General features: G+C 60.3%; 6 protein-coding genes across 6 annotated transcripts; all 6 read left to right on the top strand.

Annotated features, from left to right (window-relative positions):
* Positions 1-103: 103 nt before the first annotated feature.
* Positions 104-2,599, top strand: LMJF_29_0130 (conserved hypothetical protein; the record flags this gene model as incomplete). The annotated part of the gene is made up of 1 exon (XM_003722039.1): positions 104-2,599. One exon carries the CDS (start codon positions 104-106, stop codon positions 2,597-2,599), a length of 2,496 nt encoding a protein of 831 aa, XP_003722087.1.
* Positions 2,600-3,862: 1,263 nt separating this feature from the next.
* On the top strand, positions 3,863-6,592 carry LMJF_29_0120 (putative proteasome regulatory non-ATPase subunit; the record flags this gene model as incomplete). The annotated part of the gene is made up of 1 exon (XM_003722038.1): positions 3,863-6,592. One exon carries the CDS (start codon positions 3,863-3,865, stop codon positions 6,590-6,592), a length of 2,730 nt encoding a protein of 909 aa, XP_003722086.1.
* A 2,788-nt stretch (positions 6,593-9,380) lies between these two features.
* LMJF_29_0110 (conserved hypothetical protein) lies at positions 9,381-18,248 on the top strand (the record flags this gene model as incomplete). Its single annotated transcript, XM_003722037.1, has 1 exon — positions 9,381-18,248. One exon carries the CDS (start codon positions 9,381-9,383, stop codon positions 18,246-18,248), a length of 8,868 nt encoding a protein of 2,955 aa, XP_003722085.1.
* Positions 18,249-19,675: 1,427 nt separating this feature from the next.
* On the top strand, positions 19,676-21,286 carry LMJF_29_0100 (conserved hypothetical protein; the record flags this gene model as incomplete). The annotated part of the gene is made up of 1 exon (XM_003722036.1): positions 19,676-21,286. One exon carries the CDS (start codon positions 19,676-19,678, stop codon positions 21,284-21,286), a length of 1,611 nt encoding a protein of 536 aa, XP_003722084.1.
* A 2,112-nt stretch (positions 21,287-23,398) lies between these two features.
* LMJF_29_0090 (putative ras-like small GTPases) lies at positions 23,399-23,959 on the top strand (the record flags this gene model as incomplete). Its single annotated transcript, XM_003722035.1, has 1 exon — positions 23,399-23,959. The coding sequence occupies one exon, from the start codon at positions 23,399-23,401 to the stop codon at positions 23,957-23,959; it is 561 nt and encodes a 186-aa protein (XP_003722083.1).
* Positions 23,960-24,563: 604 nt separating this feature from the next.
* LMJF_29_0080 (conserved hypothetical protein) lies at positions 24,564-24,938 on the top strand (the record flags this gene model as incomplete). The annotated part of the gene is made up of 1 exon (XM_003722034.1): positions 24,564-24,938. One exon carries the CDS (start codon positions 24,564-24,566, stop codon positions 24,936-24,938), a length of 375 nt encoding a protein of 124 aa, XP_003722082.1.
* Between the last annotated feature and the right edge of the window lie 398 nt (positions 24,939-25,336).

The raw sequence follows: 25,336 nt of genomic DNA, 5'->3' as shown, positions 1-25,336 counted from the left end.
GCCGGGCATAAGAGGACAATCAAAGGGATTGCTAGAACTACTGGAGAGAGGTGCTATCGGTCCGGAAGTGGACCTAGAGCCACTGCTCACGACGGACGGGCCCATGCGGTCGCAGCGGATGCAGCTGCACAGGGCGGCCGACAAGCGACAGCGCCGTCCACAAGTCATGACCGAGAACTCCGGCTTCAACGCGGTCCATGACTACAAGCTGGACATGGAAGAGCTCGCCAAAATACCCCCCTCCCTGGGCCTGAACGAGCTTCAGGGCTGGGATGTGGCTCAGGCGCAGGAGAAACGTCTGCAGCGCTCCACCGTGCACGCTGTGGCGGCTCCGAAAGCCAGCCCCCCCTTGAAGTCTGCTTCTGGCCCGTCTACATCATTGGCTGCTGCAGCAGCCAACCCGCTCCATGCCGTTGGTCCCGCGCGAGAGGACACGCGCACCTACACGGAGCTGCTCGACTGGTATTCGATGCACGAGTTTATCATACGCAAAGGAAAGGCCCTACGCAACACGCCCGAGTTTGCCTCCTTCAAGCGATACTCCGCGTCGAGCTGGGGCGAGGTAGACGGCCTCATCGAGGTACTGGAGGAGATGCTGCGGAGCTACGGTGTTGAGCTGGCCTATGTGGATGGTAAGCGGCTCGCCCAGCTGGCCTCTTATCAGGCGCCCGACCTAGTCTCCGCGAAGGAGATGCTGGAATGCATCAACAACGCCGAAGAGGTGCTCCCGCTGCTTATGGATGCGTCTCGCCCCTACCGCTACGGCCCCAAGCGCCACCAAGTGGCGGCTACAAAGATCCAGGCCACGTGGCGCATGTACCAGCAGCGCCTCGCCTACATTCACCTGCTGATCGGCACCCGCGCCGCTATTGCCATTCAGCGACAGTATGCCATGTACCGCGCACACCGCATGACGCGTCGCACCATTCGCTCCATCCGTGAGACCCGCATGACGCAGTGGCGGGAGACGATGAGGGAGTTCAAGGCTGCGTGGCCGCGCATTGAGGAGGGCCGCCGCGTCATCGTTCACCTTCCCTCTCTCTCGTATCCTACGTACCAAGCAAAGAAGATGCCCTTCTACGAGGCGAGGCAGCTGGGTCAGTTAACGCGGCTGAGCGTGTTAGCGGACCCACATGTGCAGCTTGTCTTTGTGGTGCCGGTGAAGCCGGAGACGGAGATTCAGCAGTACTACATGAGCCTACTTGCTGAGAACGGCGTGTCGAATGTTGCCGGCCGCTTGACGTTCGTGGTGCCCGAGAACGTGCGGCGCCTTCCTGCTGGGATGAGTCTCACTCGTATGGTGCTGCTCTCCCCGCGTCTCTTAAAGCTGCTCTCTGCTCTGTGTACCGGCAAGCCAGCCTACATTTTACCCGGCGTCGTCGGAGTAGAAGAGCTTACGTTGGCTACGCAGCTGAACATACCAATGCTGTCCTCAGAGCCGCATCTGGTGCAGGCTTACGGCTCCAAGAGCGGCTGCAGGCGGTTGCTCGCGGCTTCGGACATTCTGACGCCTCCTGGCGCGACGCAACTGCGCTCTAGGGTGGACCTCTTGCACGCGTTGGCAGGCCTCGTCGTTGGGCGCCGCGCAGTGCAGCGATGGCTTGTGAAGCTCGAGAACGAGTTCGGAAGTCAAGGCCACGCATACCTCGACGTGAACCGCCTCAGTTCTCTGCAGAATGAGGGCTCGGCGTCTGGCTCCGTCGACGCTGCGTCCTCCGCCGCACTCAGCGCGGCGGTGTTTCATGAGTTGGAGGTGAACGGAGCGAAGCGCATGCGGCTCGTGCACCCAAACAGCTACCCGAACTGGGAGGCATACCTAGCCATGTTTGACGCTGTGGGCGGGTGTGTGGAGGCCGTCCTGCCCGGCCTTTGCACCTCCGTCACCGCAAACGTGTTTGTCGCCCCGTCCGGGGAGGTACGGGTCGAGTCCGTGGTGGAGCCGCTTCTGGCCCCGGCCCTCACTGCGATGGGGTCGCTCTTCCCGTACCGCTCCAGTGTGCCGTACACGGCGGTGCGCGGCGCTTCTCTCAGCCTGGGCCAGGCAGCGTATCGTAAGCACATTATGGGCTACCTGTCTGTCGACTTCGTGGTCACCACCGAAGTCGATGCCGAGGGCGACGCCTCCTTCTCTCCTCAGACGCGGCTGTGGGGTGTGGACGTAGACTTTGGGCTCACCACGCAGGCCTCCGCGCATGCACTCGCCTGTGTCTTTAGCGGCAGCGTATGGGACGAGAAGAGCGGCTCTTGCGTGAACCAGAGCACCGGCAAGCCGCTCGTGTACGTGTACAGCGGCGTACTGTACAACCCCTACATCTCCTCCATCCGACACTCCTCCTTCTTCTCTCTCTGCTGCAACCGAGGACTGACGTACAACTGCAGCCGCCAGTCGGGGATCGTCTTCCACTTCCTCAACCTCTTGCTGTGCAACTGCCTCGGTGTGCTGTCGGTCGGCTCTGAGGAGGAACGTGTGGTGCAGCAGATAACGGAGTTTCAGGCGCTCCTGAACATGCAGTTCCCCGCCCAAGGTCAACATTCGGCTGACAGCAACTGCGTGTACTTTTCATCCCTCGTCCGGCAGCTCTCGCAGTTCTTGACGTGAGGGGACGGTGAGCTTGAGTGGAGATGGCGGTGGCGCTGTTAGCGGTGCGATGCGTGCGTGTGTGTGCCCGCCGGCCGTGTGCAGAGGGATGGTGAGAAATGTGTCTCACCTCTGCTTGCTTTGTCACGTGTGTGCTCCTTTTTCTGGGCGCATCTGCGCGCTGTCGTGTGCGGGGCGCTGATGCCTTTTGTTTCGCTCTCTTCTGTTCGTTTTTCCTACGATGTACTGAGAGAAGGTACGCTGTCCTGCCCTTCCCACTCCACTTCCTCCCTCTCCCCTGCACCATCGCCATTGCATGGTGCTTCCTCTTCTTCAGACCTTCTGCGTTGTGTTGTCCTGCGCGTGCGAACCCTCGCCGTAGCACACCCTTGAGAATGTGCTTTTCTCTTCTCCCACGCGCCCCACGCGTACGGGTGAGTGGGCCCCGTGTGTACCCGCCTCCTTCCCGCAGTCGACGCGCGCACACTTCTGTGTGTATGGCGCTGGGCACGGCCCGTGGAACCGTGCATTCATGCACACGAACGCCCTCGCCACCGCGGCAGGCTCTTTGGCGGTGCGCACGCCGAGTCGAGTGCAGCGCAATCAAAGACACGAGAACGCACAACAAAACTCAAATACCAGTGCAGTGCGCGTACGCACGCGTCCTCTGAGCACGCACACCTGCGGTGGACCTTTCTCTCTGTACATGCCGTCATGACCGCCGTGGATGCCCCCGTCTGCGCTGCCGCATCTCCACAAGGTCACGAGGATCTTCACGGTAAGGCATGCTCTTCGCCTTTTTACCCTCTTTCCATGTCTCCACCGCTCTGTTCTGCCCCCCCCCCCTTCTCCCCCCGTTGAGCCCATTCCTGACGTGTGTGATGGTACAGCTATAGAAGGATTCATAGTTGCATCCCTTCGCGCTGCCACTCTCCGCCAGCTTCCCCCTCCCCCTACACGTGTCACGTTCTGTCTGTCTGTCTCTCTTTCCGCAAACTGTTACTTGCCCTGTCGTGTGCGTGTGTGCCGCTGTGTATGCGCTGTCTACGTGGGGGCCGGTGAGACGTGCATGTGTAATTTGCGGCTCGCTCCATATCACGCCTCTCCTTTACTCGTACTCATCTGTCGTGCACACCCACCCAGCCTTTCTTCCTCACTCGAACTGCTCTGCATCCCGGCACATCATCACCACTCCGAGGAGAGCGTGGCTGTCCTCTTATAGACCACCGCATCCTCTGCAGCTCCCTACCTGACACACTCCTGTTTCATCGAGATCCGTCAGCCATGGACTCCAAGGGAAAGGAGGTGGTGGTCGATGTGCCGTCGAAAGACCCGCAGAAGGATGCCACCATTAATGAAAAGAAAAAGAAGGAGAACGAGCACAAGATGAGTGAGGAGGACATGCGCATCAAGGAGGAAGTGGAGCTGCTTGTGACGCGAGCCGCAGACAGTGACGTCGACATCGCCAAGATCGCGGTGGAGCGCCTGGTGGATCTGCTTCGAACGAGCAGCAGCGGCAGTCTGGCCGCTGTGCCACCACCACTGAAGCACGTGCGCGCCTTGTATCCGGAGCTGGAGGCGGCGCTCAAGAGCTCCCAGAACCCATCTGTTTCGCGCCGCCTGCACGACCTCCTCTCCTTCATCTCCATGACACTGGAGTCCAGCAACGGCGGCCGCACACTGCTGGAGCACAAACTGAAGGGCACAAAGAACGACCTGGCGCAGTGGGGCCACGAGTACCTCCGCTTTCTCGCCGGCGCTATCGGTGAGGAGTGGCGCGAGCGGCCGACTAACAAGGAGTCGACCGAGTACCTAAACGGTTTCGTGGACCAGATCGTCGCCTACATGCTGGCACACCAAGACGAAGCGACGGCGATCGACTTACTGATGGAGATCGACGGCGTCACGCGCATTCTGCCCCTTGTCGAAGCGTCGAACTACAAGCGCATTGCAAACTATATCGCAGCAATCAGCAAGTACCTGACTCGCCCCTCGGACAGTGAGGCGCTGCGCACGGTGTACGATATCTACAAGAAGATGCAAGCCTACCCAGATGCTGCGCTCACCGCCCTCAGGCTGAACGACCGCGACCTCGTTGCGGAACTATTCAGCGAGTGCAAAAGCAAGCCGGAGCGTCTGCAGATGGCGCTGTTGTGTGCCAGGCAGAAGTGCTTCCTTGACCTGGATGGCGAGGAGGACGAGTTGCTGCAAGACGCGAATGGCAATATGGGTCTCTCGCAGCTGTACCGCCACACGGCGCAGGAGTTCGACTCCATGGCGCCTAAGACTCTGGATGAGGTGTTCAAGATGTCCCCAGATGAGAAGAGCGGCCCGAGAGACCTGCAGAACAACTTGGTCTGTGCGTTTGTGAGTGGACTAGCCAACTGCGGCTACGGCACAGACAAGTTCCTCTCCGACACGCCAGCCTTCTTTTTCGATCAGCGCGAGGACCGCATCATCTCCACCACGGCTGCCCTCGGCCTGCTGCACCTGTGGGACCACACGGAGGGCCTGCAGCAGATTGACAAGTACTTCTACTCCGAGAGCACCTACGTGAAGGCCGGCGCGTGCCTCGCTTCTGGCATCGTCATGTGTGGCGTGAAGAATCCCTTTGACCCCGCGCTAGGGCTGCTCTCAGAGCAGATCAACGCGCGAGAGACAGAGGTGGCTATTGGTGCGATTCTCGGCCTCGGCTACGCCTACGCTGGAACGCGCAAGGAGGATGTCAAGGAGCTGCTCATCCCGTTGCTTGCGGACTCGGAGCAGAAACTCTTGGTGCAGTGCATGGCGGCCTACGCCCTCGCCACCGTGTTTGTGGCCTCTGCCGATGAGGACATCTCCGAGACGATGATGAACTGCCTAATGGAGGTGCCGGAGAACAAGCTAAAGGAGCCATGTGTGCGGTATCTGATCCTGGCGCTCGGCTGCATGTTCCTGGGGCGCCAGGAGGCCGCGGACACCCTTCTCGACGCCACGCGCGCGCTGCCGGTGGCCATCCAGCGCTACACGGAGATCGTGGTGCGCAGCTGCGCCTTTGCAGCCACGGGCAACGTCGTTGTCATCCAGAGCCTCTTCCACGTCATCGCTGAGAACGACGAGGCACCGGAGAATGATGAGGAGAAGAACGATGACGAGGCAAGGGAGGGCAACGCGAGCGAGGAGGCAGCCGCGAAGCCGGAGGAGGAGAAGACGGCGCCACTGAATCACAAGGCGGCGGCTGTGCTCGGCATCGGTCTCGTGGCGGTTGGCGAGGACCTCGGGATGGAGATGACCAAGCGGGCCATCATTCACTCGCTGCTGGCGGATACCGTTAGCAAAGGCAAGGATCCTATGTCAGGGAGGTGTGCAGTGCCCCTGGTCTACGCCCTCCTCTCTGCTGGCAACCCCAACATGCCGGTTGTGGAGACGCTGAATCGACTCGCCCACGACTCGGACCTGCCGACGGCCACCAACGCCATTACGGCAATGGGTATCGTCGCGGCTGGAAGCAACAACGCCCGCGTCGCCACGAAGCTGCACAGTCTCTCCTCTTATTATCAGAAACCCATTTTTGCCGGGGCAACCTTTGCGGTGCGCCTGGCCGAAGGTTTCTGCGCGATGGGTAAGGGTCACCTCACCCTCTCCTGCATGCAGAATGACAGCAATGTGGTGAACATGACGGCACTGATGGGTGTGCTAAGTCTGCTGCACAGCTCTCTGGACCTGTCAAACACGCTGCTTGGTGAGTGCCACTACATGTTCTACGCCATCACCCCTTCCATTAGCCCACGCATGATGATGGCCGTCAATGAAGACATGGAGCCTGTAGACGCGGTGTTGTTGCGTGTCGGTCTGCCGGTGGACACGGTGGCCCTACCGGGCAATCCGAAAGCCATCACCGGCTTTCAAACTCAAAAAACGCCGGTCCTTCTCAGCGCGACAGACAAGGTGGAGTGCGCTGACGTCAAGTACGTGCCTGTTGGGACGGTGCTGGAGGGTATTTGCGTCGTCAAGGAGCGGCCCCAGGCGGAGTAGAGCTTGTGTGCATCGTACGGCAGCACTCAACAAACCTTCCCTAACTCTGCCCTTCTCTCTCGGGGCCCTTCGGTGGTTGTTGTCATGGGTCTTTGTCTTATGACGTGCTCGGTTGCGTGCACGCTTCGACATGGGGCGGAGAGGGTCGGGGGAGCCCCCTCTACGTCGGCGAGGGTAAAAATTGAAAAGCAGAGGAGCAGGCGCCGATGCTCGTGTGACACTCGCCCATCCGTCTTTTTTAGAAAGAGGGAAGGTGTGTGTGTGTGTGTGTGGAAGGGGTGGGGCAGTGCCGCTCCTCCCACCTGAACTCATAGGGGTCGATGACGCCGTCGAGCGGCCGCACTTCCCTGCTCGACAAGCGCTTTGTGTTTCTTCGTTTTGGCCGAGCGAGACGGATGCTTGCGTGTGGGCGTGATTGCCCCCATCGTGCCGCTGTGTGCGTACGGCTGTGTGTCTCGCTGATTGATGTATCACCGGTGGGTGGTTTCCTTTGTTTTCGTCTTTTATTACTGTTTTCATGTTTTCAAGGCGTCCGTGTCGGGCGGTGGTGTGTGCCGGCGGCGTGCACTAAGACGGAGATGATGCGCAACAACACAAAGGAGCATAGGCCCCACCCCTTCCCGGTTACGTGCTTTAATAGCCAGGAAGGTGCGTGGGTGTCGCACTGCTGGCGCACGAGATGCATCTGCATGGGCAGGTGTTTCTCCTCGCTGTGCCGCACGTTGGGTATGACCTACACATGCCTCCCTCCGTTTCGCCGTCGGTGAAGCGCAGCGAGCAGGCGCAGATTCAACGTCTCTATGCGCTTGTCTTCTCACCCTCTCATGCTCAGCAGGCGGGCTAGGAGGTTACGGCTTTGCTTCTCACGCATTCAGACTCGTGCACATTTTGTGATCCCTTTGGGAACCCCCGACACGCACACGGACTGTGCCACCTGTCTGTGTGTAGTGTCTATCACGAAGCTGTAGCGCCTGCCCTTTCCCACCCAGTGCGACGCTCCACCGCACGCCAAGCAGCACGCTGGCACGCGGGGTCGTGGTTCGTGCTTAGCTCTGTCACGGCTTCTCCTCGAACTGCTCTCTGCTATGCTTTCCTTCGCTATCTTTCTCCGTAGGCGATGTTCGCGGCGGCCCACACGCCGTGGAGTGCCGCACACGCGTTCTCTCCAACAGATGAACGCACCAAACATCAAGCAAAGGGCAGGCGGATTGCGGCACCAGACGCGCGGAGACAACCGCCCAGACCAGCGCACCCAACGCGTCCGCTTTCGGCACCAGCAGAATCATCTTCGGCGGATCCCTCTTCCCTACCCATCTCACTTTTCCTCTGAGACGCGACTGTCTCTTTCTACTCTCTGCTGTTGTGCGGCGCGGTGTGCGTCTTTCGCTTCCACACCTTCTGACTCGCGTCTTCTTCATCGTCTGCCTCGCTCCAGGAGGCTATGCCTTCGGTGTGCTCGGCTGCAGACGGATCAACCGCACAGCTTCAACGCCGCGAGAGGGCGGCGCACGCGAGAGCATCAGTGTGTGACGTACGCCCTTCTCGCTGTTTTCTTTGTTTTAGCGATCCGTGAAAACTGTACAGCTCATTCGTCTGGTAGCCCACATGCGTGTGGGCGTGATTTGCGTCCCATCTTTCCGTGTCTTCTTCGTCTCCCTCTCTCCCTCTCTCCCTCTCTTCCTTGCCCGCTCGCTATCTTGTGCCCGCGTGTTTGAGCGTGGCCCAACTTGACCTTGACACACGCCGCGTGGGCTCGCGGCCCCCCTCTCCCGATTTTTTCTTCTCGCTTGCTCTCGCTGCTGCTCTTCCCTTCTTCTTATGCTTTCCGAGCACTTCGCCCCTCCTCCCTTCCCCTCCGTGCGGGGCGTCGCCTCAGCCCAGCGTCCAGGGTCCAGTAGCCCCACTCGCTGTGGGAGAAAGCCAAGCAGCCCCGATCCTTGCCATACATGCCGGACCAGCTCTGGCGGTCACAGGGCCGAGCGCCAGCGACGTGGGGAAGCCCGATGCGCCGCTGCTGATGTCGGCGGCCGTGCCGTGGATGGCGCTGCGTCGGTGCGACCCGCGACAGGGAACACAGGTTCATGCCATCCACACGATAGGCAAGGCGTCGACGTGACTCGAACGTATATGTCGCCCGGCGCCTCGCACTGCGTGCTGGCGCGTGACGCCTGAGTGCCAACGTGAGGGGGAGATGCACCAGGTGGCGACCGGTATAGTGGGTGTGGGTAGAGTTTTTCTTTGGGGCGCAGGGCCCGTGCTCTCCGGTGACTGGGTGGGCGCATCGCTGTGGGGCGTGTGTGCGGCTGCGTTGCGCCGCGCGATGGGCCCTGTGACAGGCCGATGGGTCGCGCGGCGTTTGGCCTGATGCTCCGTGGCAGAGTACGGACACTTTGGAAAGGCAAACCTACTACATGGATTCCATTCTTCTCTCCTGTGCTCCTCTCCTCTCTCTTTCCGATTCGTTCGGGCAGTGTGTGCCGCGCGCTGTGTGTTGCTCCCCCACCGAGCAGCGAGCAGTTGTGCTACCTTAGTGCATTTCCTTTACATTTTGCTTTGCGCTCTCTGTCACATTATTTCTGTGCGCCGCCTGCTCCATCCCACCCCCTCAAACCTACTCGAGTCGCGCTGGGCCGACTGCCGTTGCTGGCAAGAGTCGTGTGTGTGCAGAGCCTCTGTTCGGTGCGGTCGAACAAGTCCTTCCCAACTTTCCGCCCTTGGTTGTTGTTCTGCTCCCGCTCTTGACTGCTCCAGCGATTCCTTGCGGCTTGCAGGGGATACAGAATCGGCAATGAGCACCGACAATGACATTGAGCGCCAGATCATGATGGAGATGGAGGCAGAGATCAGTCGATCGCGGGGGAATCGCCGTGATCCTTACACCAACCCACCGTCTTTTGAACTCAGCTTTATCGAGGATGATCCCATGGAGGCGGCCCGGAAGGCAGAGGTGGACCGGATTCAGTGTGAAATCGAAGAGCGCCTCCGCCGAAAGCAGCAGCAGAAGCAGCGTGACTCGCTGGAGTTATCACCGAACTGCCCAGCCGATAAAGGTGAAATGGGTGCTGCCTACAACTTGTTACAGCACCCCCAGAACGCTTCCTGGACCACGGGAGCCCCTGATCGTCACATGGTTCGTGCGTCACTGAGTAGAGAGTCGGAGGAAAACGAGCAAGCGGAAGACGCATCACGTCTGCGCGAAGACGAGGCGGCAATGGCGAGGACAGAGACGGAAGAGGAGGCGCACATTGATATGGAGGTGCAGGTAAGAAGAGCTGCCGAGATTCAAGCGCTACGTGAAGCCGAGGAGCAGGCCCGTCGCGAGGCTGAGGAGCAAGCCCGTCGCGAGGCTGAGGAGCAGGCCCGTCGCGAGGCTGAGGAGCAGGCCCGTCGCGAGGCTGAGGAGCAGGCCCGTCGTGTGGCTGAGGAGCAGGCCCGTCGTGTGGCTGAGGAGCAGGCCCGTCGTGTGGCTGAGGAGCAGGCCCGTCGTGTGGCTGAGGAGCAGGCCCGTCGCGAGGCTGAGGAGCAGGCCCGTCGTGTGGCTGAGGAGCAGGCCCGTCGTGTGGCTGAGGAGCAGGCCCGTCGTGTGGCTGAGGAGCAGGCCCGTCGTGAGGCTGAGGAGCAGGCCCGTCGTGTGGCTGAGGAGCAGGCCCGTCGTGAGGCTGAGGAGCAGGCCCGTCGCGAGGCTGAGGAGCAGGCCCGTCGTGTGGCTGAGGAGCAGGCCCGTCGCGAGGCTGAGGAGCAGGCCCGTCGTGAGGCTGAGGAGCAGGCCCGTCGCGAGGCTGAGGAGCAGGCCCGTCGCGAGGCTGAGGAGCAGGCCCGTCGCGAGGCTGAGGAGCAGGCCCGTCGTGAGGCTGAGGAGCAGGCCCGTCGCGAGGCTGAGGAGCAGGCCCGTCGTGAGGCTGAGGAGCAGGCCCGTCGCGAGGCTGAGGAGCAGGCCCGTCGCGAGGCTGAGGAGCAGGCCCGTCGCGAGGCTGAGGAGCAGGCCCGTCGTGAGGCTGAGGAGCAGGCCCGTCGCGAGGCTGAGGAGCAGGCCCGTCGTGAGGCTGAGGAGCAGGCCCGTCGTGAGGCTGAGGAGCAGGCCCGTCGTGAGGCTGAGGAGCAGGCCCGTCGCGAGGCTGAGGAGCAGGCCCGTCGTGAGGCTGAGGAGCAGGCCCGTCGCGAGGCTGAGGAGCAGGCCCGTCGTGAGGCTGAGGAGCAGGCCCGTCGCGAGGCTGAGGAGCAGGCCCGTCGTGTGGCTGAGGAGCAGGCCCGTCGTGTGGCTGAGGAGCAGGCCCGTCGCGAGGCTGAGGAGCAGGCCCGTCGCGAGGCTGAGGAGCAGGCCCGTCGCGAGGCTGAGGAGCAGGCCCGTCGTGTGGCTGAGGAGCAGGCCCGTCGTGTGGCTGAGGAGCAGGCCCGTCGCGAGGCTGAGGAGCAGGCCCGTCGTGAGGCTGAGGAGCAGGCCCGTCGCGAGGCTGAGGAGCAGGCCCGTCGTGTGGCTGAGGAGCAGGCCCGTCGTGTGGCTGAGGAGCAGGCCCGTCGTGTGGCTGAGGAGCAGGCCCGTCGCGAGGCTGAGGAGCAGGCCCGTCGCGAGGCTGAGGAGCAGGCCCGTCGTGTGGCTGAGGAGCAGGCCCGTCGCGAGGCTGAGGAGCAGGCCCGTCGTGTGGCTGAGGAGCAGGCCCGTCGTGTGGCTGAGGAGCAGGCCCGTCGCGAGGCTGAGGAGCAGGCCCGTCGCGAGGCTGAGGAGCAGGCCCGTCGCGAGGCTGAGGAGCAGGCCCGTCGTGTGGCTGAGGAGCAGGCCCGTCGTGTGGCTGAGGAGCAGGCCCGTCGCGAGGCTGAGGAGCAGGCCCGTCGTGAGGCTGAGGAGCAGGCCCGTCGCGAGGCTGAGGAGCAGGCCCGTCGTGTGGCTGAGGAGCAGGCCCGTCGTGTGGCTGAGGAGCAGGCCCGTCGCGAGGCTGAGGAGCAGGCCCGTCGTGTGGCTGAGGAGCAGGCCCGTCGCGAGGCTGAGGAGCAGGCCCGTCGTGTGGCTGAGGAGCAGGCCCGTCGTGTGGCTGAGGAGCAGGCCCGTCGCGAGGCTGAGGAGCAGGCCCGTCGTGTGGCTGAGGAGCAGGCCCGTCGCGAGGCTGAGGAGCAGGCCCGTCGTGTGGCTGAGGAGCAGGCCCGTTGCGAGGCTGAGGAGCAGGCCCGTCGTGTGGCTGAGGAGCAGGCCCGTCGTGTGGCTGAGGAGCAGGCCCGTCGCGAGGCTGAGGAGCAGGCCCGTCGTGTGGCTGAGGAGCAGGCCCGTTGCGAGGCTGAGGAGCAGGCCCGTCGTGTGGCTGAGGAGCAGGCCCGTCGTGTGGCTGAGGAGCAGGCCCGTCGTGTGGCTGAGGAGCAGGCCCGTCGCGAGGCTGAGGAGCAGGCCCGTCGTGTGGCTGAGGAGCAGGCCCGTCGCGAGGCTGAGGAGCAGGCCCGTCGTGTGGCTGAGGAGCAGGCCCGTTGCGAGGCTGAGGAGCAGGCCCGTCGTGTGGCTGAGGAGCAGGCCCGTCGTGTGGCTGAGGAGCAGGCCCGTCGTGTGGCTGAGGAGCAGGCCCGTCGTGAGGCTGAGGAGCAGCACAGCGCTGTTGCTGCTTTCGTGAGGGACGCTGATGAGAGGCCGGCGAGCGCCGTGAGCGTGACGCACAGAGGCGACGCCCGCTGGCAGAGTGAATACACGGAGCAGGGGGGTACCGGTGCAGACGCTGAGGAGGAGCATGGGATGCAGCAGCAAGACTCGCGGTGTAGCCGTTACCGAACGAGCAGCCCGTCCGTGAGCGACTGCGACATGCGAAGCGAGGGAAGCACAAACTCTAAAGACTCTGCCTCCCAGACGGTTAGCCGCTACTCTCTCGCTACCCTGGAAGCCATCCGGAATGACAACGGCATCCTATCGCGGACGGAGGAAGAGGTTTCCTACGTGCCGCGCGTAACGAAAGAGGTGCCGCTTGAGAATTTTGAGGTGGCTCTGTCCGCGGAGCTGAAAGCACGCGGGCTCACAGAGGATGCGATCAGGCGCAGCTGCATTGAAGTGCACCGATACGGGACCATCCGCGAGTCCGGCAAGTGCTTGTTTCCTCCGAGAGAGGTCACGGGGGAGGTGCCGGCGCACGTAAAGGTGCAGCTGGGTTTCTTCTCAGCCAAGCAGACGATCATCGCCCTCCAGCGTCCACTTCGGAAGCCGAACGCCGACCGTGAGCGACCATGTGAACCGGGTGAGCGCTCGCTGAGCACCCTCAAGTGCTATTTCGAGTCTGAGGTGCTGAGTGATCACACCCTCACGGTGGATGACGAGGATTACCCGCACAACGCCCCTACGGAGCGCCTGCTGACAAAGGCACAACTGATGAGGGGCGACAGTGCCATGGTACGGAAGGCTGTCTCGCAGATTTCGTACGGTGACCCGATCCAGGTGTGGGAGCGCGCACAGCGGAACACCACGGCGGCGGCTGAAGCGGCAACCAAGTCGACGGCAGCAAACTTGTGGGTAAGCGACATCGACACCCGCAAACCCATTCCCGCAATGCGCACCTTTACCGGAGGCTTTGTGTACTGCATCGAGGCGACGAAGATCAGCAACCGAGTGATAGAGCTGCATGGAGCAAGCACCGATCCTCTCGTCATCGCAGCCGCGCTGTACAGCTGGACAGACCGGCAGAAGGTAAAGGTCTCCGAAACGTTCTACTTCGACTCCGAGCTGGACATCTTCTACCCTCAGAAGGAGCGCAGCGAGCTCGCCAAGACGAATCAGGTTGTCGTCTTTGTGCCGAACGAGTTCAAGGGAACGCTGCACCTCGTGATGCGTGTGTACCGACCCTGTTGCGAGGACTACGACAACTACGTTGATTTGTACAGCCGGGCAGACCGCTACAAACAGATCCATGTTGCACCTATGAAGCAGGAGACCTTGCTGCTGACACAGGTGTCCGATGTGCTGGAGGAGCTGGGCTGGAACTCGGTTCCGCTCCAGGACGAGGCCAACCACCTGCTTCCGAGGGTTGCCGTCGATCGCCTTTACCGCAAGGCCTTCGCTGATGAAGACGTGTTCAGGGTAATGAAAGACGAGCGCTGGCGCGGAGCTCAGAAGGCGCTGCCGGTGGACATGGTCTTCTCTGTCTCAGATCTGAGCAGGCATGAAGTGGCATTTCCCTCCGACCACCCAGAGACGCCGCCGGAGGAGAACGAGTCGAAGGTGAGTCTGCTGGACCCTGACTTGCCGGGTGCTCGCCCGGTCATCTACCGCTACTCGCCGTGCTGCATCCCAATCCTCAACTCCGGTTACTTCACGACATATAACAACGTGTACTATTTCTCCGTGTCAAAGCTGAAGGTGATGTACGCTGGCTTCGTCCGAAACATCCCTGCCTCGCATCACACCTACGTCTTTCAGCTTTGTGTGAAGGCCAAGGACGATGGACTCTCGGAGGAGGGCGCGATCAGGTGCATCTACGGACGTGGGCTGTCGAACCTGTCGATGGAAACGACGGCGTGGTCGTCCTCGGCACACACCTCGAACGACATGGTGCTGAACGACGAGTTCAAGCTGCAGCTGCCGCTAAACCTCTCCGACCGCCACCACATCTTCATGACCCTCTACGCCACATGCCAGAGGAAAACACCACCGACGCCCGGGCAGCCACGGATGTTTAAAATCGGCTACGCCGCTGTGCCACTGATGATGAACGGCGTGGTGCAGGTGCGCGACAGCATCGACATCAAGTTTGTGTCGCATGACCAGGCAACCGTCGCGGCCGCGGGTGGGTATCTGACGGGCTTTGCTGAGGCCCCCGTGAACTTCCTGCTCAATAACGGTGAGGGGGTTGTCAAGGCTTCGACTCAGACCAAAACGACGGTTCACGCATCCAACCGCGTCATTGCATCTGTCTTCCAGCAGTGCCCGTCCTCGATTGCAGAGCTGAGAAAGAACGACAAGGTGCTCGATGAGTGCGGCGCACTGCAGAAGCTGCCTGCGATGGAAGTCGACCCGCACCGTAACGTGATCAGTCTCATTGCGCAGCTTCCGTTGGCAGAGATTCTGGCCTTCTACCCTTTCCTCAGCGCGTACGCCTTCTCCCTCATCGGCACCGGCTCGGCGACGGTGTCGCTGGCTAACCGCATTCACATGCTCGACGTCCTTCTAGGCATTACTTCCAAGGCGCAGCAGTACGACACATCAGCGCACACGATTCGGCGACGCCACAACAGCGAAGGGCTGACACCGCAGGTGTTCGCCAAGACGAGCGTTGGAAGCATACTGTACCACTTCCTGTCCAATGACACCCTCTACGAAGGCGCTAAGTGTGAGTACAAGCGTCGCCTCTACAGTGGCATGGTCGAGGCATGGCTGAACCTACTGAAGATGGTGGAGCAGCAGCCAAACGGTGTCGGGGCCGACACAGCGAAGGAAAAGAGCGACGCTTCCGCGCCTTCTTCCTCACCTGCTAGCCCTGCTAGTCTTGCCCGTGGCAGCAAGTCCCCGCCGCCGGCTCGCAACATCCTGCGTGAGATGAGCAATCTGTCGTGGTTTCTCTTTGACACAATTCTGCGGTCCATCTACCTCTGGGGAGCCGAGAACCCGACAGTGCCTCGCCAGGAGCTCTTCCACTCGTCTTTCTACACCGCCGTGGCGGAGCTCTGCATTCTGGCGCTGTCTCGGCTGTCGACATTCGATGAGAGTCAGCTTGTGCGCCACGTCGCCATCTTCGTGCGCAGCCTGATGCACTACGCCGACCGTGGCCGCGTGCTCATGATCTACGAGCGCATCGCTGCTTACTTCGAGGAGGACGGCAACCTTGAGAGCCTCACCAACTTCCTCAAGTACGTACTGGAGGACCCGGATGCGATTTACCTGCTGCTGCACTCGGCCGGAGCGGCTCGCCCCGTCTTCCTCACGCGCATTGTTGTTCACTCGTTCACCATTCTCATGATCAACCCGAACCGTGTGACTCGATCGATCGCCACCGACGTGCTGTACTCATTTCTGCGTCGCCTCGCCAACGACTCAGGTACTCCCAGCGAGAACCTCACCTGCATCGCCGCACAGCTGTTCGAGCTGGTGCGCAACCTAGGCCCGCACTGGAAGGCCATTACGCAGCCTAACGACAAGATCCCGATTGAGGTGTTTCAGCGTGACAAGCAGCAGCTGTCCATGACATGCTTGTGGATTCTCTACTACACGCCCCGCAGCACGTTACAGCAATGGCTGCAGGAAGAGGTGAACGAAAAGGTCATTGCTGGCATAATGCAGATTGTGGCCGAGTCGCAGTCGACCTTCCGCTACACCGCCGCCCCCGCTTCCTCGAGTGCCGCCAGCCCCTTCGCGGGCGTTATGAAGGACGCTTCCAACGAGGAGGTGGAGGAGAGGCGGGCTTGGGAGGCGCGCAGCACAACCTTTGTGACCGCAATTGGAACGCAAATGTGCAGCTTCTTCTTGAACGAGATGTCGAGTATATTGCGCACTGTGCGCGACAACAGCCCTAGCGCCGCCGTGTTCCCGTTCTTTGTGATGCTGGAGTCCGTGCTCAACCTGGGAAACTCCACCATCTCCCTGCAAATGAGCTCCGCTGCGATGCACGAGGTGGTGTGCAAGCTGTTCCCGGAGATCATCAGCCGCAAAGCGAGGATGGGGAACGGCATGGCCCTGCTCACCTTCCGTCTCATGAGCAGTTGCTGCCAGTATGTTCGCTCCTCGGCCAGCTGCACGTTCCTGTTGATGAGTCAGGCCTTCTTCTCCTGGAAGAACTCTCTGTCCAAGATCAGGTCGCTGACTGCCAACGCGCTCGTCTCCGTGGCCGAGTCGCGCGTGAGGGACCTACGCCTCGCTGGGCGCTTCATCGAGTTCCAGTTTGACGAACTGATTGAGAGGGCCAAGGTGGAGGAGGCGAACTACACGGCGCCGTCGTGCGACTTCGCCTCTCGCTACGAGGACGACTCGAACGCGCCTGGCGGTGATGCGCAGATGAAGTACAGGCAAAAGGTCGAGGGCCAGGCTATGAGCGTGCAGCGCAATCTCCCCATCTCGCGCTACTTGCTGGAGAAGTCGAACGTGCCAGACCAACAGCCACCACGCTTCTCTAGCGAATTTACCGCCATGACGGTGACGGTGCTCAGCCTCTTCGACGATGTCTTGCGCCTGCAGATGGATGACTCGATGAAGTTCAAGGAAGCGAAGGCGACGGCGTATTTTGAGGTCTTTCGAAACTTCCTGCGGCAGAACGCGCTAAAGGAAGCCTTAAAGTGGCTCTACCGCCTGCACGACGTACACAGGGCAAACAACGACTACCTGGAGGCTGGCATGGTGCTGGTGTTCATCGCTGCCCTGTGCTTCCGCGTCACGGAGGTGTTCTACTTTGTCAAAGGGAACGACTCGAAGGGGGCCCGCATGCCGTTTGAGATTCTATCTCATGTGTTCTGGCACGACTACGTGCGCATCCTGCCCGAGGTGGATGCGCTGCTTCCCGCAGACACGGTGTACGCAATTGTGTCGGAGCTGTACACATGCCCCGAGGACATGTGCTTCTCCATGGAGGGCCAGGTGAAGGCGCTGAAGGAGGCGGCCGAGTTTCAGGACAAGGGCCAGTACTATGAGTACTCGCTGCAGACAATAAACATTGCGAACAAGTACTTGATGGCGGCCAGCGACTTCAAAGGATCGTCGGTGGTGCACATGGCCATGTCCACCTGGTGTACCGCCATTGCAGAGCCCAAGTCGAAGCGGCACAACAGTCGCTACTTCTTCCTGTGGGCACGCATGGAGCGCCACACTCTGCCCAAGTCGCGCAAGGAGCTGCATGAGGACGCGAATGACATTAAGGCGGGCGAGAAGCCGCGCGGGCTGCCGAACGGCAACCCAATCCGCCGCATCTACAAGATGCCCACCACCACCACGCTGGAAGAGTTCAAGAACTACGCAAGGTCGTACGTGGAGTCGCTCTTCTTTGACACCTCGCTGGTGCTGCTGACACACGACTTGACAGAGACCTTGCCGGCCCTGCCAGAGCCGGACTCGAAGCGCAAGCGTGTTGCTGCTGTGCACCGTCAACCAAATCATTGCATGGTGACAGTGAGCGAGGTGCAGCCGTACTTCGCCAAGGGCACCCGCGTCCCTCCTGATGGCTTCGACCGGGCTATGCACATCAGCTACTTTGAGAACACCGTAAACGTCGGCAGCCGCGACGAGGTGTCGGACGGTCGCAAGCTGGACCTTATGGCGCAGCGCATGAGCGTGAGCACTTACGAGCTGGAGCGCTCCTTTCCCTCCACGACGTCGGCCATCGACATTGCGAAGACGCATCAGGTACTTCTCAACCCGTTCGAGACCGCAGAGGAGATGCTAAACAGCCGTCGCGAGGCCATGAACCAAGCCCCCGTCAACGATGCCTTGATCACAGTAATCCGCAAAGCACTCTCACCAAAGGAGCTGCCGCCCGGTGCGTACATGAAGGAGGTCATCGCGGTCATGGGAGACCACCCTGAGGTGATTCATGCTGTGCGCGCGCTCAGCACTCTCGCTCGTGCAAAGCTGGAGATCTGCGAGAAGATGGAGGCCATGGTCAAGAACCCTGAAGACTACGCACTAGTGCTGAAGGCGGTTACCGACATCGAGTGCTGTTTGGTGGCCATGCAGCATCCCGACGAGGACGACCACGTTAGCAGCAGCAGCATGTAGAAAGGGCGGCGGCGGTAGGCTGGGTATACGCCTGCTTTGTCTTTTGCGTTGGCGCCCGTGACGTGTGTGCGGAGGGGGATGCGCATTATCCTTGTTGCATGTTTTTTTCTCTTCTAGTCGTCACGTGTAGGCCGCGGACGAGCTGTGAGGTGATCTGTCGTGTACTGGATGCGTCTGTGGGCGTCTGGTCGTCTTCGCCTGTTGCGCCCAAACATGCGCTGATGATGAAATCACCTCTTTTGTACGCCTTTTCCGCCCTCACACGAGCGCTCTTTCTCTTCGCTTGGGGTGGGGCTCTTCCGACGCGTGTTTCGCACTCAACGGGCCATGTTGTGCCTGTGCTGAGCAGATGGCTCTATCCGCCACTCCAACTCCCTGCTCAACGCTCTGTGCCTTAGTGCCGCGGGCACCACAGGGGTATTCCTATCCGCGTGCCTGTGTGTGAGTCAATGTGCATGTGTCTTCTTTCAGCGTATAGTTGACCACCAGCAACTAACTTAGCAAATAGCGAAAAGGGACTACCATTCGAGCACAGAAAGGGGCGCCTGGTGCCCATTTCATTCGCGTTCTGTCTTTTGCCGGCGGGGGCTGCCGTGGCAGGCACTTCGTCTTATGTCTGTGCGAAGCTGTGTTGGTTTTCCCCTCGTCTCTTCTGTTTGCGCACCTTCTCTTTTGGTTCTGTGACTCTCTTCCTCTGCCTTCCCTGCACATCCGCCTGTGTGTGGTTATTGCGACTGTCGTTTGTCTGCGCCCGCGACGTTTTCTATTCTATTTTTCCTTGCTGCGGCTTCGTTGCTTTGTGTCTCTCTCACACATTCGCGCTTACTAATCACGTCAACTAAACTTCCGCACGGCGGGTGATAATAGCGGAGGTGCGGCTTGGCCGTGAGGGTGAGTGCTCAAGCGTGATCGATGCCGTTACACGACCTCTTAACCACGCCGCGACACTCGCTGCCCCGGCAAGGACGAGGCGCACTCGGGTGGTCTCACGTACCCGTCCCGGCTCGCGTGCGCTCCGGTGCATTCTTGTGGCCGTAGACACATCGCTCTGGAAAGCAGCCGGTGTTGGTTAACTGTGCCACTGCTACCTTCTTATGAGGTTGAACGATGGCTTGTGGGCAGCGGCAGCCGGCTTCGCGTGTAAACAAAGATGAAGCGACGCTGCTTTAGCTGGAGCTATGCTTGATGCTTGCGGCTCACATAGGGATTCTCTGTCATTCTCCCTGCGTGCTCGATCTTCTCTTCTCTCTTGTCTCTGTATTTCCATGCATCGACAATTCTTTTGTGTCGCACCCTTTACTTTCGCCCTTTTCCCTTCGACGCGGTGGTGGGCCGGCGGGGAGGGTGGAACACCCCCTACATTATCAAAGCAAGGTACACTCGCCTGCCGCGCTGCTGCTGTTGCGTCACATTGCTGGAGGATCGACATGTCGCACCCCTGCGAATTCAAGAATCAGGTCACTGGCAAGGTGGCTATTCCATCTCAATGGAAGACGGAGACCACACACGAAGACGCCGCGACACAGACGTCTAAGCTGAAGGTCAAAAGCCACGAATCGCAGACGGACATCAGCTGCTTCCAGGCGTCCGACCAACTAGACAAGGGCGTGGGAACGGAGCGGCGATCATTTCAGGCGTCTCTAGAGGGACTGCAGTACGTGTACAACGGGGTTCCTCACGATCAGGCGAAGCTCTCCACCTTTCTGGAGGAGTCCATGAACCAGTTACTGACGGTTCTGCACCGCAATGCCACGAGCAGCATCTTCGACCACTACTCCCCTGCCTGGTCGCGCAAAAACACCGAACTTTCTGTTCTCTATAGGCTCACGTCGCCCGCTGTCCAAGAGGACAACTTGGAGGCATTGGGGGTGACGTGGAACACTCATGGTAACATCGTGGCTGCTGCCTACGGCCTCATGGAGACCTCGGGCTGGTGCTACAAGAAGGGCTACGTGTGCGTGTGGAACCTGGCACGGCCGGATCTGAGGGAGAGCCGTCCGCATAACACCCTGGAGACGGAGACCGGCGCCACCTGCATCGCCTTTCATCCCACAGACCCGTGCATGCTGGCCGTTGGCAGCTATAGTGGTGAAGTTGTCGTGTTCGCAAATGTGACAGAGAACTTTCCAGGAAAGTACTCCTCTTCGGCATCGGAGGTTGCCCACACCGAGCCAGTCACGGTGCTGCAATGGGTGAAGAACCCACAGGAGTCCCGGCATCATCATCAGTATGTGCTGTGCTCAGCGAGTCAGAGTGGACTCATCATCCACTGGAGCCCGGCGAACAAGCTGGCCAAGCCGATCGCCGCGTACAGCGTGCGGAGCCGCCGCCACCTCTCTGTCGGTATTGCAGCACTCACCTATGGCGGTGTACAAACTCAGCGCGGCAGTTACCTCCCCGCGTTGGACGGAGTCCTTCTCGTGGGTCTGGAGAACGGTGAGGTGGGCCGCGGTCGGACATGGCCACTGCCGATCGAGACGAACTCCCAGGCGCCACCGACAATCACCCCTCTTGAACTGGACTGGCTGGAGAGCCACTGTGGCCCACTGCAGTCACTCAGCGCATCGCCCTTTTTCCGACACCTGTTCTTGACCACTTCCTCGGACTGCAGCGCGCGCCTGTACTCGGACCTCCAGCGCTCTCCGCTCCTCACCCTCGAGTTGTCGGAGGAAACGAAAGGCTATCTCTACGACGGCAGATTCAGCCCGTTCCGGCCCTCAGTTGTGGCAGTGGTCTCACGTAGGTCACTTTTGCGGGTTTACGATCTCGAGAGGGACCAGTTCAAGCCGGCGTACACGGCCGCGGTGTCGGCCGACGGAGCAGGAGCGCTGACCGTGGCCTTCAACTCCACCGCAGCCGAGTGGCTGGCCACTGGCGATGCGCGCGGCGTAGTACAAGTTTGGCGCCTACCCACAGAGCTGTCACAGATCACCGAGCTCGAGCGCGCAGCTCTTCGCTCCAGCCAGCCCACCTGCGACAGCACAAAGGAGCCGCAGGACTCGACCGGTATCCTAGACTTGTTCGGGTCTCGTGTGTAGATGTATGTCAACGCCGTTGCACTTGTTCGTTTTACGGCCTTTTTTCTCGCTCCTTTAGCTCTTTCTTGTGAAGCCCCCCCCGCCAGAACCTTCACCCCCCACTCGTTTGTGCTCGGAGGCGGCCGCCCGGGCGCTGTGCCCGATATGCTACGCGCGATACCGAGTACCGTTCGACGCTCAAAGCACACCCCGTTTCATGCAATGAGCTGATTACACGTGCATCTCCCATCGCACTGGATGGACTCCTCACCTGTCGGGTGTGCACGGCTGCACCACCTGTGCCCCTTTAGAAAGTCAAGCCTAGAGTTTTCAGTGTGCTGGCACATGTCTCTCCGCGGCCCCCTTACGCCTGACACGGCCGTGCCTGTCAGAGGCGTGCGGGTTCAGAGGAATTTGGAGTGCCCTTGCTGCCACAGGCTCATAGCAGCGTCCCGCCTGTCGCGGCGCATGCGGAGAAGCCATCCAGACACGCCCCCCCCCCCAACTGGCATACACGGAAATGTACGATAGAAAATAGCAAGCCTCTTCTCCAGACAACAGCGTCGTCTTGAAACAAGCCCAAGGATGCAGGAAAGTGAGCACTGTGTGCAGGCGCTGCCATGCACAGCTGGCACGGTGCCTCACACCCAGACAAAGCATCCAGAGGTCGAAGGGGGAAAGAGTGAGGGAAGGAAAAGGCACCAAGATATCCACGCCAATTAATGCCACAGTGCATGTGTGCGAAGCACGCGGCCTCTCCTGCATCTCACCGAGCGGGCTCATGAGGCCAAGATACCGGAAGCAGCACGAGAGCATCCCAAGTCGCACCATCGGGCCCTCCAGACTGCGATGGAGTCCCCACACACGGTTATGGGTGCCTCGGGGTGCAGGGTCTCCGAGGACCCCGGACCTGGGGGTGGCCAACCTCCTCTCTGAGCTGATTTGGCATGCGTCTAGGCCACCACCTGTTACCCACCCGACTGACGTCGCCGCTTCCGCCCTCGAGCAGGAGCCTGGACGCAGCCCGCCTAGACCGAGGCATGCAATCCACCCGGGTCTCCATCTGGCGCCGATCGCGCCGCACGTACCCGAAGAAGGGACGAGGGAAGACAAACAGAACCTGCAAGAGGCATGGCCCAATTCCACAGCAGGACGGTTTATCCTAGACGACAGGGATTTAGCTGCAGCGTCACAAGGGGCACGTGCGGTGTGGTTGTGTGCGCGTCTGCTTCCTGACTTGTTCGTGGTGAACTAGGCAGACTGAGGGGAGTTGTGAAGTTCTCGGCCATTGTGCTGGGGTGTGCCAGTGCGTCTCGCTGGCTCTTACGCTCTTACAATCGCTCAAGGCTTCATGGAGACTGTCATTGAGCTCACCTGTTTGCGTGCCGGTCACCGGATACAAACGTGTGCACGCAAACTGCGACACCACACAAGGCGAGGTGTCGCGGCGGGTGGCAGCCATGCTCGGCTCCCGTTTATCCATCGTTTTCTGTTGCCAGCTCACGTGCTGGGCCACTAGTACACACAAGAATAAGAGTGTCAGTGCAGGATGCCCGTCCAGCTTTCCTTTTCTTCGCCTATCCTTCCCGATCGTCCTCTAAGCTCCATCGCCTTTGGGTGTGCATGTGTGCACTGCGCCACAGCTCTTCTTGTAGGTGGCGAACTACACCAGCAACGGTGAATCATGCCAGCAACATACACGCACGGCACCGTGCGCAGTTGCAACGCCCGTGTGACCTTTTCCTCGCCATTTCCTCCATTCATCTCTTACACTCTCGTTGTGCGTTGGTGGTACCCACACTATTCGCCTATTGGTCTGCGTGTTGGGGCGGGGACGGGGGTTGCTGCGAGGGACGCCGCTGACGACTGTGGCGTGAACCGCGAGCCTTGGAAGGAAAAAAAAGCTGAACCTCTTCGCTGACGTTTTTTTTTTCGCCTCTCCGCCTCGCTTTGCAGCTCTTTTCGGGGTCTTTCTTTTCCGGACTTTTCATCTAAGCGACGCCCTCGTGACACTCACTTACACCCATCCTTCTGCGCACAGCTTGTACGTGTTTGCACGCCTGTGGCGGCCTCCGTAGACCCTCTTTGAATAGTCGCGCACTCTGCTTCGGCTCTCTGCGCAGATTCGCTCACATGGTGCTCCTGCGCCTCCGCGTCGCCGTGGTCGGTGAGCCGACCTCCGGCAAAACGGCATTCGTTCAGATGGTGCATAGCAATGGTACGGTGTTCCCCAAAAATTATCTCATGACAATGGGGTGCGACTTTGTCGTAAAAGAGTTTGCGCTGGACGAAGACAACACGGTCGAGGTGTCGCTCCTAGACGTGGCGGGGCAGCGGCTGTATGATCGCATGACATCTCACTATCTAGAGAGCGTGTCTGCCTTTATTCTCGTGTACGACGTATCAAACAAGGCAACGTTCGAGTCGTGTCGGAAGTGGGTGACCAAGGCGCGTACTGCGAAGAAGGACATGATCGGTTTCCTTCTGGGGAACAAGATGGACCTCGCTGACAAGGCCGAGGTCACGGACAACCAAGCGGAGGTTTTTGCACGCGCTAATCAACTGACCTTTTTCAAGTGTTCTGCGCTGCGCGGCACGGGCACGGTAGAGCCCGTGGAGAGGCTCTCGCGCATGTTCCTGGAGGAGTATCAGAAGAGACTGGTTCAGTTGTCACAGCTCAGCGCAAGTAAGTGACGGGCGGGCACCGCCTTGAGCGCATTGCTACACACACACGCACCGCCTCATCGAGCCTTGTTTTTCCAATGCGATTTGAATTGGTAGGGTTGACAAGAGAGGTTTGTGCGGCGGCCAGCTCTGCAGCGAGAGCCTACCACGCATGTAGAGTCCCGCTTCTCGCTGAGGCCTTCCCCTGCAGGCATCAGTCTCTCTTCGTCATTGTGTGTGAGGATACCGATGTGCAATACTGTAGACTGTTGAACACTACCCTCAAAAGATGGAGAGAAGAAACAGCGCACTCATTATGAAGGATGGCCCTTTCCTTCAAAGTCCTATTGGAGGCATTCCATCGCGGTGCGGAGGAGTGAAGTCTCTCTCACTCCCCGTGCCTCTCTGGCTGACAGTGTCGCTCCTCCCTTTTTTTTCCTCGTGTGGCGATGTGTCTTGCTGCCAAGAAACAGTGAAGACAGTCACGAAAAGCTTCCGCCCGCGAGACCCACTGGTCGAGTTTCTACCTCTCCAACGCCTCCCCCCCTTAGCTTTCGTTGCCGTACTCGTCTCTTGCTTTTCCCCTCACTTTCACCGACATGACCTGTGCACCCTGCAGACAGGTGCGCATCGCATGAATCACAGCCCTTTCCTGACTGCTCTCTACACGGATGTGCAGAGCCGGCTGCCTCTGTGGACCACTCGGTACGTAAAACCCATCTCCAATGGCACCTTCGCCGTCTCGAGCACGTGGACCGATGACAGCGGTGCTCAACTGCAGCGTCTCTTCATCGCTGTCGAGGCGAGCGACACCAACTGCATCAGCGAGGCAGTTTTGGCGGAGTGGATAGCGTTCGTGGAAGCATGGCAAGCGGCACACAAGGAAGATGAGGTAAGCTGCTTTGTCGGCTTTGTGGACCTGGCCGGGACGGTGTCCTACTACAGGTGTGAGACTGCTGTGGCTGGCGCGTGGCGAAGCAAACCCGACGATCACTTGACTTGCCGTTGAGGTGGCTGCTTCTCCGAAAGGACTCCGCTGCGCGGCAGCCGTGGAAGGTGCAAAAAAAAAAAGAAATGTTCTGCTGTAGAAGCACGGAAGCACGTGCAGTAGGTAAGCGCAGCACTAATGTGAAAGCACAGCGCAAGAGGGCGCTCGTGCAACGTCTTCTTCCATTTCTGCCATTCATCTTGTTCTTAAAATCCTCTGCGTCGCCCCATGCGCGCAGCGGAGGGTCGTGGCAGTGTTGGCCGTACGCTGAGTCGCTCGTGTCCTGATCGCGCGACTCTGTCTCCTCGGGTTTCGAATCATGCTTATTCGTCGCTTGCGCGCAGCCCCATCTCCCCTACTCCTTCCGTTAACCGTCTTCGTTCATGATCCCTCTCTCTCTCTCTCTTTCTCTTGTGTGA

This window comes from Leishmania major, chromosome 29 (genome assembly GCF_000002725.2).
Source record: "Leishmania major strain Friedlin complete genome, chromosome 29".
Taxonomy (NCBI): domain Eukaryota; phylum Euglenozoa; class Kinetoplastea; order Trypanosomatida; family Trypanosomatidae; genus Leishmania; species Leishmania major.
The sequence above is the reverse complement of the archived record's forward strand: the minus strand, read 5'-3'. Positions and strand labels throughout refer to the sequence as shown.